This window comes from Drosophila montana, unplaced genomic scaffold (genome assembly GCF_035044405.1).
Source record: "Drosophila montana isolate Dmon_TW-CO22-7 unplaced genomic scaffold, ASM3504440v1 contig_2178_1, whole genome shotgun sequence".
Taxonomy (NCBI): domain Eukaryota; kingdom Metazoa; phylum Arthropoda; class Insecta; order Diptera; family Drosophilidae; genus Drosophila; species Drosophila montana.
The window spans coordinates 317,996-332,675 of NW_026997075.1; the positions used below are offsets into that span (position 1 = coordinate 317,996).

The following is a 14,680-nucleotide window of genomic DNA, read 5'->3' on the forward strand; positions in this document are numbered from 1 at the left end:
TTGATTAAACAAACCATTTTTATGATGTTTTTTTAAAAAGGGTATTATTATATATTGGTGCAAATGTATGTAACAGGCAGAAGGAAGCATCTCCGACCCCATAAAGTATATATATTCTTGATCAGCATTAACAGCCGAGCCGATCTAGCCATGTCCGTCTGTCTGTCCGTCTGTCCGTATGTATGAACGCTAGGATCTCAGAACCTATTAGAGCTAGAACCTATTTTAGCTGTAGGTCTTCCTAGTCCCCGCGCAGATCGAGTTTGTTTCCGATATTTGATAACTTGGCCCGTTTCCAAGTAATCGATAAAATCGATATCGAAATCCTGTTTTTTGAGCAATTTTGGTAAATAATAAGAGCTAAAATCACCAAACTTGACATGTAGCTTCTAGAATAGTATATATATATATCAAGTATCTTTCATTTTATACCTATCGCAAGAAGAAGATGGTTCGGGGTATCCCCTAGTCGGGAGCTCCCGACTAGAACCTCTTACTTGTTTTTATTTTCAATTTGATTCGGTTCAGTTAAAAATGCAGCTAATTTTGATGCAACTTATCCGCTCAAAATAAATATCGGATAATAAAATAATAATTATCAGTAATAGATAACAATAATAATCACAATTATAATTGTAAGCTATTGTTTTCAAGACAAGTTTAAGACATTGCCACGGACATTCAGACCCAAGTTCAGAAAACTTTGTTGAAAACCATTCTGATTGCAATTTTAAAGAGATTGTCCCAATTAATAAGAGTTTGTAATTAATTTCGAAACTTTCTTGTACCTGCAATTAGCAGCAATTCGATTTGATCTGTTATCACATCAATTGATGTGCTCCGCCTGGGCCACGTGTCCAGTCGAAAGCAATCAACGTATATACATATACATATACATATATGAATGATTAATACTCATAATTATGCGATTGGTAAATGGATGGCAATTGCTTCTTATTTGATTAATCGTTGCGATCAAATGCAAACTCGACAATTTCTACACATTAGCAGTTGGCAACAAATCGATGTGCTAATCGCCTTAAGTGTCACAAAAGCAACAAATTTAATTACGATAAGCACCGGACAGCCCCACCAAATTGTAATGCCTCTGGCAATCACACGCTCCCTCCCCTGACGGCCCTCTATCCATAAACGCACACTTAACGATGATTGATGATTAACGCACCTCCATATTATTTTCTATATCCGATAAATGGCCGAGTGGCATGGGGTGAGCACCTCTTGTAGCTGCCATGGGTCATGGCTAATTGATATGTCGCTTATTAAAAACGCACACAACTCAACCACGAGCTCTAGATGAAAATTGAGCTGTTAGATATGAGTGCCACACATCGCATATAAAACCTGCTTGTTTTTCGAATATATAATTAATCACATTCATAATCAGATGCACATGCATTAAGCACGTATTTGCATATGCATTTTTGAGCAGATAATTTAATTATGCTAATTCAAAAAACAGCTACCTCGCCTGAATATCTCTATACGCCCTTGTTTTGTTCCTACTTATATTTGTCAATGCATTTTAATATTACTATACCCTTGTAGAAGATATTCCAATTTTAGCATGCAATAAAGTATATATATTCCAAATCAGCATCAACAGTCGAGTTTATATAGCCATGTTTATCTGTCTATTTCTATACGAACTAGTCTCTGAATTTAAAAACTATCGTCTTGAAACTTTGCATAGGTCCGTCTTTTTGTTGCAGGCATCGGGCCACTATATCATATAGCTGCCATAGGAACGATTTGTCATAAAGTTGGTTCTAGTATGGACAATCAGACTCGGCATTTATAAGTTTCTATGCTCTCCAAATATATGCAAAATCTCATCAACATCAGACGACTATACCATGTTTTCGAAAGATATTTTCTGCGGGCTCAGCATTTACGAGCTTCACTATTTTCACAAATGTATCTGCAAAAGGGAAATGCCTACAAGGGTATTAGATCTACGGCTTGCCGAAGATATCCTTACTTTCTCGTTTCTATCTATTTTCATATCCAATTTTTTTTCTTATAAATTTTGCAATGATTTTTCGTTTGAATTTTATTTTAAAAACTATAAATCCATTTTGTTTTATCATTTTGGTTTATCATTATAAAAAGGTGCATTAGAATATGCCCAGGTTTTTAATGTGAACTGCATTTTGACAGCGACACGAAACTCTATCAGGCATAAAAATCGAAATCCATTCGCTTATTAAAAAACAGTTTTCGCTGTAAAAATTAATGCTGAATTCGCATTTGCTTAATTTATTCGACGAATGGACTCTAATTAATTAAGTCGGGCGTCAGCGACAGAAATCCTTTTGTTCGCTCGAACTGTGACCTAGCCGGTTATAGCCCAGTCGGAACAAAAGGCGGCAGAACATCCATTTACTATTTTGAACATTAACATGTTTTATCTGTTGTTTATGTTTGTGTATTTCACAGGAATGGAACGACATGAATCTGCGCTGGAACTCCAGTGAATTTGGGGGTGTGCGCGATTTACGTATACCGCCCCATCGCTTGTGGAAACCGGACGTGCTCATGTACAATAGGTGAGTAAAAATGAGTGTCTATAAACACTATTCAATATTCACATTTCATTTGGAACGTATCTGCGTTCAATTACATATGTATATGTATGTACATCCATATGTACATATGGATTTTTTATGATATCAAGCTGAAAGTGTTGCCAGATGGCTTAATAAAATGAACAGAGGACTTTAATGAGGGTAGCCCCTGCAATTTGAGTGCACTCGATAACAATAATCGAACAGGTTTATTTGGTTGGAAAAGCTCGCTGTCAGTTTAATATCCACTGTGGCCATTTCAGAGCCCGGGCCAGGGCGAAAGGAAATGATATAATGACATCAATGATGACAAGCAGTAAAAATGATTGCCAGTCGATAAACAAGAAAAAGTTGATATCTTCCGATGCTGCTGCTTCTGCTTCTGCTGCTGCTTCTTTTTCTTGTTCACCTACTTCTCGTTTCGACACCTACTTTGTAGGTGAAGCCGGGGCTTATATGGAGATACTTATGATGACTTGCCACCTTGATAGCAGGCAGACAATTCAATTGGGCTTTACTTTGTCTTTCGGTTTTTATGGCCAATTCCCATGGCCCATACAATGGTTTATAATTCTGCAATAAAAACCCCTGCGGTTGCTGGCCATTCTTTTTGTTGTTTTTGTTAATGTTATTGGCTTTGTGGCTGTGGCTGTGGCTTTATTGCTTTATTCATATAATTTTATTTGCATTTGCAACGTTTTGATAATAACGAAATTGTGTGTTATTTCAAAAAAATCCTTTTCATGTTTATGAGCTGCTATTTGTTTGCCTACGTTTGCCATATTTTTTTACCCGTTTTTTCTTCCCTTTTGTTGTTATCAATTTTATTGTAATAGCGCTTCCTTTTTGTCCACACACACACACACACACACACAGAGAGAGAGAGAGAGAGAGAGACATACGAACCCTTTCCCCAATTGTATTTATGCATGTGATATTTATGTAAATATGTACAAATTTGTGAAAATTACGTTGCCCTCCGCTGACAACAGTTTAAGTCGCTTATTTTCGGCTATTTTTTTTTTTTGAAACAAAAATGTGGCAAATTTTACACGCTCTGTTGCTTAAATTAAATGACTGTAACTAAACGGAATAATTAGGTAGTATGTCATGTAAATAAAGTCGTGATAAAATCATTAACAAAAGTCAACAGACACTCGCTAGCCAAATGTTGTATTTTAATAAATGTTAATGTTAAATCGGTTCAGCTAGATTATTATTTTTCAATTTAACTTGCCTTTTCTATGCTTTTTGTGTTCTTTTTAAAATAATTATATTTATAATTTCACGATGGCTAACTTCTGGCCGAGAGCACTCGACTGAAGTATTTTTACTTGTTTAATTGCGGCTTTGTGTTTAATAGCTGTAATAATTATGGCGCGCTGTTAACTTTCAGGTACTTTCCGGGCACAAAGTTGAGCTTTACTTAAAAGAAAAAATAAATATTCAAAAATTGACTAGTTAGTCTCGGCTATGCATTTGATGTACAGCATCGACACTTGCGTGCCGCAGTTTTAAAGCAGCCGACAATTTGCTTAACTAAGGTAAAGGCAAAGTGCCGGCTCGATTATATAAATGCATGGCCCAGCGACATCAACTATGGCCAAGCAGCTGTGCGAATACTCTTTAAAATTGCACAAGTGTAGCATTTTAGTTTTATGGCAAATAAAGTAACGTACCCGGCTGGCTGGCCAGCATCGAGCAGCTGGCGGAACAGTAAACGCACAAATTTTAATGCGTATTTGGGCAAGTTTTATGACAAAGTAAATGACTTGCTGGAACAAAAGGCGAGCGGCATGAGGTACAATTAAGAGGCGGGTGGGGGGGGAGGCTTGCTCTTAAGGGGCGGCTCAATGCGAACTGTAACAGCAACAGCAACAGCAATAACAATGCCGGCAAAGGCTGTAAATTCCACCTACACCAACATTAACACACTCACAAACACACACACACACAAGTATTTTTTGATAGGTACTTGCATATTGGCAACGGCCAGGCCAGCTTTCTGTTGTTGCCCCTGTCTCAAGATGGCTGAGATTTTGATGATGTGACTACAATAGACGGCGGCATAATGAATCATAATTTAACTGTTGACATGACCAAGCAACCGAGAGGAAAGATGTGGGCTGCGGCGGGGTAGCGACTTTCTGAGTTGTTCGACCGAAGCCTAATGACAAAGACGAAAATATCAACGAATAATGCCATTCACAGCTGCGACAATTCATTCGTTGATACGCCAAAAGTGTTCCTCGCGAAACATTTGACTAAAATATGTTTTTGTTTTAGGAAATTTCGAAAGTCATAAACTAACAAAGGACCTCTTACTTTTGAGGCCAAGCTGTCAACTGAGCAGAGCAATTGCTGCTCGGCGTGCCTATATACCCGCTATAGTCGGCGGCAAAGTGGGGTATAATTAATAAATATTAAATAAGTTTGCCAGCGGTAAAAATTGAACCGTAAGAAATGAGCAAACGCCGCATTGCCTATAGATTAATCATTAATCAGTGCCATGCCGCCGCACACTTACCCAACACGCACACACACACGAGAGAGACACCCACAGCACGAGGGCTCGCACGACGCACGACGCGCGCAGCTGCCAGTGCAAAAATGATTTATGCGCAAAAGTATGCTACATAAATTTCCATATGCGGCGTTGCGGGAATCCGACTGTAAAAAAGGGTCTTATTAAATGCGTCAACGTGGCCAACGCGAAGCCGCTTTACTTCTAACACCAACTGCACACACGCACACACACACACACACACACACACACTCACACCTAAACATGTGTAAGAGATTTAAGTACCTTAGCCATGACTTATGCATTGCATATTTGCTTGCAGCGCGGACGAGGGCTTTGACGGCACCTATGCCACCAATGTGGTTGTGCGGAACAATGGCAGCTGCCTGTACGTGCCGCCCGGCATCTTCAAGTCGACGTGCAAAATCGACATTACCTGGTTCCCCTTCGACGATCAGCGCTGTGAGATGAAGTTCGGCTCCTGGACCTACGACGGTTTTCAGGTGAGTGCACCACAACCCCATGCATCATATGTAGATGCCTGCAACTGGCAGCACATAATAAATATGCTGTCAACTTTTGCATAAGACCTGCTACTTGCTCTTTAGATTTATCACAATTTAATTACTCAGCTGTCGCAGCGTTAGAAGTGCAACAATTAATATAAATCGAATTCATAAGTCAAAACAAGGCAAAAATTTCGACTTTGCAAAACTAATTGATTTGATGATGTACAAAAATGGTTGCTATATCGAGTCTATAAGCCGACGCAGCACTGTAAGTTGAAAGCAATAGGAGCATATATGGCCAGATATATATATATATATGTATATGTCGGAGGATGGTCTTCATTTTTGGGATCATCCGAGACTACCTTGTGAACCGAGCGCTTCCTTGGGCGTGACATCGTGTTGCATCAACGAGATTTTTTTCAAGACTAATTTCACAATGCCGACATTCCACTTCGCGTGTATACCACACACATACAGTGACACTCGCCTTCCAGGCGCAAGCACTATATTTCTCTCTCTCTAACTCACTGTCACGCCTAGGCTGCGCTGGACAGAGAACTCTGCCAGGCTCGCAATAATGGAAAGCACAAAGCTTTGCTGAAAAGATCAGTATAGAATGGAAGAAATAGAAAATAGACAAGCAACGCATTCTTGGAAAATTCATACAACCTTCACACTTTCATTCGTAATACTCAAAATCAAACGCCACGACATATATATATCATTTTAACTGAAAGACCTTATAAACTTCTCAGGTTCGAATTTGCCTTAAACAATTAAAGCCTACATATAAATTCATGGCAGTATATAATAGTTTCAATATTGTTCAGTAAATAATATTCACATTTACTTAACATTTCTTTTTACAACTTTGAATGAGAATCTGAAGGTTTGCAAATCTAACTGAAAGCTTTTGTTTGAATTGAAAACTACTTACTGCTGGAATTTCTGTTCATTGGCTTGGATGTTTAGTATTTGCCATTTCTATTGATTAAGCGGCGAATTAATTTAAATAAGTCGCCATCGATGCTAGCGTCAAGATGTCGGCTCAGAAATTAATTACAGCCGCTTGATTTATTTTGCTATTTACTTTCGATAAGAGCGCTCATTAATTATGTGCTGCTTCCCATTGCTAATTATACGATTTACCAGATATATACACATATACACATATATATATGTGTGTAGGCTAACACAAAGATATACATACACACATGTCCTGCGATATATGAAGAAGATATCTCTAAATCTAGTTGAATTTATGACAAATTGCATTTCCTGCTCTGTGTGGCTTATTTTCAATAGCAACACTTGTCAGATATCAGATACGATGAGTCCGCAAATTTATAAAATAAGCGCTGTTGTTAGCGTATACATTAATAAACTGACCATGGATGGCAAAGTGAAATGTGTAACTCCCAATTGAGGCTTCGTGAACCAAATATGAATGTATCTGAAAAGCATTCTTATTATATATTTAACAAAAGTATCAAATTAAACCAGGAAAAAAACTAGGCAATAAAATCCGAAACTATTTAAGCAACTAATTAAATGGCTTAGCTGGTTTTCTGCTTCATTTAATTATAGTTGAACAAATGTAATTTGGATTGGTGTCAATTTTTTAACACTTGGTTAATGGCAATCTTAATTTATGTAAATTACGCAATGTTATACGAGAATTCGGTTCGATTGGCTAATGATGGGAATGTCAAGTGGAAACTTTGTTGACAAATTAACAAACATTTATTTAAACAGTTCAATGAACAATTCGAATTACGCACCAAATGTGCATATGATGCACGCACAAATATCCTGTAGCATACTTATAGATAGATTATGGCTACAGTTCCTCTCAAACTGTAGCACACATATACACACATATATAATTAATCGATATGCAAGGGCTTTATCAAGCTCTTAAGCTGATTGAGTTATGGATTTCTAGTTACAACTAGGTCGACGATTAAATTGAAATTGAAATACTTTCTATTAATTACATTAAATATGGAATATTACTTGAAAGTAAAGTATATGTAGTACCTACACTAGCCCAGCGCGTGTTCGCTGGTAATAGATGGTAATACAAAAAAAAAAAGTAATTCTCTTCGATAATTGATGGTGCAATTGTGTAAATGTTGTTGGGCACTGATTAAACAATTACATTTTATCAGTTTGGGCGCAATTCGGGATTAAATTTGATCGAATTGGCAGCTGCACTGAATGTAACGCCAGCATTGCTAGTTTGTGATGTGCCAATAATTACATTTAATGGCTGCAATAATTAAACCCGACACTAACCAACAAAGGCACAAACACCCGCACACATGTATATACATATATATATATATATATATATATATATGCGACACACAGCTACAGGAACAAAGATGACCAGGCCATTCGCCACATACTCGCAAATGTAATAATGTACTACGTGTCCATGTGAGGTCTCCCGGCAGCTCCTTCTGTTCTGTTACACACACTCGCTCATAGGCAAACAATATGAGTGTGTGTGTGTGTGTGTTGGTGTGTGTGTGTGGTCTAGATCTGGATACACGCATATCTCATTCAATGCGCTCATCGCGCATAATTTGAAATACCGGATATCCGGCATTGCAATCCATGAATATTGAATGGGACAGCGCAAACAGCGCATTCCGAAACCGACCATTTGACCCTGCCGCCTCGTCCGAAAACTTGAAATATGCATTGATTTCCGCAACATCTAATGGTAATGAATACAATAGTTTCAATGCGAAAATGCTCGGGCCCGTAAGCTTGAGAACTGAAACCAGAATGCAGCCAAGCAGAGCAGAACCTCAGTTGATACTCTGATCATATACATTTCTTCATATTTGAATAAGTCAATTAGTTAATTGGCTTTCGTATATTAGCCAAAAGTCTTGCCAAAATTGCCAATTGATTGATTAATGTTGGCAAACAGAGCCACCTGCAGCATTGCTATGAATAATGATTTACGGTTCTGTTTCTAGGATTTGTAAGCAAACCAAAAATTATAGTTAGAACCAAATCAACTGTGATTTATTTATTTCGTGAGTTCAAGTCGTGAGTGCTTGACTAGCGGATACCCTGTACGCAGCTGCCAGTCGGGCTCAGATGCTGCTTCTTTCATCTGTTTCAAACTTTGATAAATTGATCATTTATTTATTGCCCGATCGTTAAAGCATTTGCGGGAGAGAAAACTATAATGTCAGATTAAATAGATCTGGGTATGCTTAGTGCAACAAAGTGTATATATCTTTATCTAATAGTCTTTTATAGAGAGAGAGGGAGAGAGAAAGAGAAAGAAAAAGGGGAGAAAGAGAGAGACAGACAGACACGGCGTCTCGGCTGTTGATATTATTTCAATTATGAATAATTAGTTTTTATATTATTTATTATCTTTAGAAATATTTGCAATGATTACAGGGTATATTGATATATAATAACGTATTTATTTTTATATGCATATATTTTACTTGCAATAATCATTTAAATGTTAGGGCTAGCGAAAAGTCTAAGAATACAAACATTGCAGTCGAATGCACAGCTTATAATAAGCTCATACAGACACACACACACACACACACACACACACATACAGCCACACGCAAATACGCAGCACAATCTAAATTGAAATAATTTGTTTATATAAGATCACACATTTGTTTAGTTAGCACAGCGAAGATATCTGAAAATTAATAAGCAATTTACTTAAAAGCTACAACAAAAAGTAAAAGTTCTCCAATGGGATCAGCTCAACAAGCAGATACCCTTTATGCAAGAGATATTTATAGAATAATTGATTATTTATTTAAATAATAAATGTGCATTCCTATTAAGTATTTGTGTGCAGGGTATAAAACAGCAACATGAAGTTTTTGAGTAGTAGCGAAAAGTCTAGTTTAAGCCACACACACGCGCAAAAATAGGAAAAGAACACATACGCCAATCCACACACACACACACAGACAAGTGCATATGTGTGTGCATGTGTGCACTATTTATATGCAAATATGCATGTGTATGGGTGTGTACTCTAATCAGCAAAATTTCATTGGCAGAAAAACTGGCAGCCAACTTGGCATGGCATGCCAAACTCAAGACACACACACACACACACACACACACACACACACACACGAGACACACACATGCATGTGCACACACGCACACACACACACACACAGAGACTCGTCACACACCATCGCACAGTGCATTAATTTGCATGGTAAGACGCGGACATGGGAAGGCCAACGAGCCAAAAGTTTGCTGCCAACTCAAAATCAGCGACTGAAAGAGATGAAGGCAGAGAGGGAGTAGGCGAGAGAGAGGGAGAGAGAGAGAGAGAGAGGGATAGAGATAGAGAAACAGGAAGGAAGAGTGGCGCTTTGGGTAAAGGCTGCCGCTGGGGAGCATTTTCTCATAACCGTCTACGCAACATTGTTGCCACCATTCTCTTAGCCTGGCAAATTTTTTGGCACACAAAAGTTGACACGTAAAATATTAAGATGAAAAAAAAAAGGTTCGTTTGCAACGCTTTTCAAAAGTCCGCGCACAGCCTCAGCTATGCGGTTCACACACTCGCACACACACGCACACACTCGCACACACACGCACACACATAGAAAACTGCATGCCTTCTGCGCCTCGTGTTTTAAACATGCCAAACTGCTGGGCTTCTTGGGGGGCCAGGATGCGTTCCGCTTCTTTGGCGCAGCGACGAACAAGAACAAGACGAAGACGGCAACAACAGCAGATTTGGCACTAACATGAGCTCTAAGCAGTCGTTAATATCTGCCAACAAGGACAACCCACACTCACATGTCCAGCTTCAAGCTAAAAACTTTTTCGCTCCATTTTTGTTCTTCCCCAGTTTAATGTTGGCACTTTATAGCTCTATAAGCTTATGCTTCTTCTTTGCTCTAGCTATCATTACAGAGACAAGAAACTGAAAACAATTGAAAATTTCAATTATTTGTACTCTTAATGCAACTTGCATATGACCCACAAGCATATTTCCGCTCTTGCAGCAATTAAATGTAAATATAAATATATTCTCTATCTTAAACTTTGTATTTTCGCAACTCCAACTAAAAACTAAATGAGTCAAGATGCCTGCCCATTGATACCAAGAACCGAAAATAAATCGTATGATATGCATATAAACCATTTCAAAATATATATAATTTCAAAGCTGTACGCAATTGTCAAGATATTGACTTAAGATCTTAAGAAACGCTTATATTGATTTTTTTCGATAAGCAGCTTTGCAAATGGAACAAAGCTAACATCGATGTGTTAGCTCTCACACGTTGAAAGTTTAAGTGTTTTACGCATTTTCTTTTCTATTAATTTCCTTTTCAAAAACGAAACAATAAACGCGCAGGTTAATCAAAAATAAATATGAGCCAGTGAGGAGCTATTCAGGCTGTCAGAGAGAGTCAGGGTCAGGGGCAGGGGCAAAGTGCAGGTCGGGGCACAGCCGGCCAGCCCAGCTCTGCTGGCTGTGCCCGGCCTCGGCCTGTCAGGCATTTTAATATCAACGTAAATATTACATTTATCAACTGGCAAAAGGGCGGCACGTCACAAACTAGCTGAGCTGGGTGGCAGACATGGCAATGTCATGCCCAGCTGCGGCTGGGGCGGCACAACACCTGACGTATTCTCAATTGAAGTAGCGTCAGCTTAACTGGCGACATGCGACAGGGCCATGCTTAAATCAATATGCATAATAGCCGAGCCCAAAAAACATAAAACAAAAAAGAGGAAGAAGTTCATAATCAGTTGGCAGCGCGCGCGCGGCCCGTCAATAGGCCGCCATTTCAATTTATCGCGCCTTAAATCAAGCAGTGACAGCGTCAAAGTTTATTCAATAAATCCTTTGGCCAAAGCTTTTAATTGCTTTCGAAAATGCCAGCCGTCCGCTAACACGCCAACCCGACCCCCTACAGCTTAACATCAATCTCAGCCAGGAGCAGCAGCCGCCGCCGCCGTCGCCGCCGCCGCAGCCGCATCGACTTCGTGCCCGCTGGTCGTGCCCGCTGGCTGCATGTGTTGCCTGCCACGTTTTTAACTAATTGCAATAAAATTTCTGGCATCGCCCCCAGCTCACTGCGCGTTAATGTCAAAACTGTCAGACAGTTCGTCAGCAGCGGCGGCAGAGACAAAGGCAACTGGCGCCATTTCATATAAGCCCAGCTCAGCTCAGCCCATCCCCAGCCTATCCCTCTCTCTCGCACTCTGCCTGGCCAATGTGTGTGCCATCTTCTAACTCAACTCGACTCGGCCCTTCAGCGTTTGCCCGCATCTGCAGCAGCTGCTTTTTACACCCTTTAATTGAAGCCATGAAATGGGTCGGATCGAGCTCTGCTACGGCAAGTAAATGGCAGTGGAAAGATTCTTTCATTCTTTAAATATATGTAAGATACATTTACAAATATAAGTGCATGTATCTGTATCTTCAGCATTTGTATTTGATAGTATGACAATTTAAGGCCAAAGAAATATTAAGAATGCCAAATTTTGTATGTACTTAATCTCCTGTTTAGCACACGACTAAATAATTAATTTTCTCTTGTGGAATCATGCGCCTGTCAGGCCTTCATCTGCATATATATAAATCTCTCTTGATGTCTCATTTATGCTCGATTCTGTCCCGTCATGTTTGTGTGCATTGCATTAGAATTGGATAAAAAATAGCACAAATTGTATTTAGTTTTCTTATTATTGTTATTTGATTTCTTCTGCAACACATGCTCACAGGGTATTTTCGCCACGAGTCACTCACGACTCGCCAATTTCTAATCTTGTTCTTTTTTTTTCTCTGCAATGTCAAAAGCGTATTTGTGCAAATGGCTCAATGACGTTGAGTGCCAAATCTGTAAAAGTGAAATGCAAAATTGACTCCAGCATCATCAAACTCATCCTGACACTCATCTTCGTCCTCATCCACATTCACATCGTCATCAGCACAATGACGTTGCCAGTTCAGAGCCCACAGAGCTGCCCACTTATGCTTATCGAAATGAATGCTGCCTTTGACTCTGACTCTGACTCTGACTGTGACTCTGACTGTGACTGCGACTGCGACTGCGACTCTGATTTGGATTCCGATCCGAATGCTGACTGTGCCTGAGTGTGACTCTGATTTAGAACGAGAATGTGACTGGAACTGGGCGCCATTAGCCTGGATTAGTTTATTTGTGTGAGATTGTTTTGATGATGTTAAGTGTTATGTCGCGTCATGGACGTCAAATGGCGCAATGGGCCAGACAGCTAGCTATGCATTATAAATGATTATTTTATTTAACTTAACATTATGAGATACATTCTTTGAACTGAAGCTAAATGCTTGCTAACTAGCCGGGGTTAGTTTAAGAAACTGCCGAATAGCAAGTCTTACTTGTGAATTACAATGGAATACAGAACATATTTTATTGGCTAACCCGCACGGCACAGCGCACAACTATATTTATAAGCTTGAGCTGGACGTGAAGGCGGGGATTATTTGGACTCGAACTGCCAGCGCTAATACGGAGTGCCTTAAAAGGTTTATAAGTTATGCCGGGCCAGCGTGACCCAAAAGGGTCAACATCTCACTGCCGCTGCCGCATGACGCTGTGGGGATAGTCAACAGACTGCGGCTCGTAAAGTACGCACAAATAGCAAATAGCTAAGGCATAAGGAGGACGCTGCTCTGCTCCGGACGTGCTTGACTCTCATAATAGATGGTCAACACGTTGTAGTCGTTTGCTGTTGTTCAGCTCTCAGGAGCATTTTTGCCAGTAAACGGACCGCAGGGCCACCAGCCACCAGCCACTTACCAACTCCAGTGGCTGGCCATGGTGCTTCGCCTTAATTTACGCCTCGCCATGTGGCACGCACAATTAAAGGCGCCGACTGCATTCGATGCCAAGTATATGGTTCTGCTTGGTCAGCAGCTACAAAATGCTGGCTTTTAGCTCGCCTGCAACTCAAATGCAACTAACTAAGTCTTAACTAGCCTAGCAAACAAAATGTTTGCTGGTTCGATTCACTGTTCGAACCAGCGACTCGACCTAAGGTGCGGTTCATATGCCAGGTTTTTGTTCTTGATTCAATTCAATTTCTTTCATTTACGGTCCAGTTTAATTTGGCCATTTTTTAGCCAATTAAGCCGATTTGGGATTCGGTTCATGGTAACTATAAAAAAGTTACAAACCCGTTTAGCAGCCTTCATTGACAACTGAGGCAAACGGGATCTCTGTAAATAAAATTGAAAATGAGCCAAAAACGAAAAAAGAGTCTGACAACGCCCTTTAAATTGACAGCTGAAAATTGAATGCCGTAACATGCCAGCTAATACCATATCAGATTGAGCTATTAAACGAAAGGTCAGCTGCATTTCAGATTTGCTAATTCATTATTTAACAGGGATACGTTCAAGAAAAATCATTCTGTCCGGATTAGAGGCCAATCAACACTTAGCAAGCGAGAACATTGAGTGAAGTCATCATCTATTATTCAGCAGCTCAAGCTAAAATAACATTTTTAAAAGGTAGCAAACAGCTCAGCCACTCTACAGATGCGGCCCCCAAATTGGGTATATATAGCTAATAGACACACATCAGATTAGCTGGCGCTGCAAAAGGCAAAAGAATACAATCGATTTGCAAATTAGTTGGGGCAGCTAGCACGAATATTTTATTAGGCATTTGCAAAACTCAATTAACCACTTTTAATGACAATAATGCACTATGCACTCTTACACATTCAAAAGTTAAACCTCTTTGAATACCTATCGATTTCTTTTCACACTTTCGATAAGTAGATGTACCTAAAATTTAGTTGACATATTGCCACAAATGAAACTATTTGGGAAAGAGCTAATGTTAAATGTACTTTTATATCTATATATATATATAAAACTAAGAAATAAAAAGGAACATTTTTATTGCCTGACACATGTATATCAAAAACTATCGATAGTATCGACTATCGCTCTATCGATAATAGATATTCATTTCTGGGACAGCCTAAATATTTGTAGTCGGAGCTTACTTTCCTTTGCTGGT

At 39.3% G+C, this 14,680-nt stretch overlaps 1 protein-coding gene across 4 annotated transcripts in view; it reads left to right on the plus strand.

The window, feature by feature from the left end:
* Window positions 1–14,680, plus strand: part of LOC135427294 (neuronal acetylcholine receptor subunit alpha-7-like) — a 170,586-nt gene that overhangs the window by 123,223 nt on the left and 32,683 nt on the right. For all 4 annotated transcript variants that reach the window (XM_064680723.1, XM_064680720.1, XM_064680721.1 and 1 more), the window contains 2 exons: window positions 2,461–2,570; window positions 5,435–5,615. In XM_064680723.1, coding sequence (XP_064536793.1) covers window positions 2,461–2,570; window positions 5,435–5,615 — 291 coding nt within the window. The remainder of the gene's footprint in view (window positions 1–2,460; window positions 2,571–5,434; window positions 5,616–14,680) is intronic.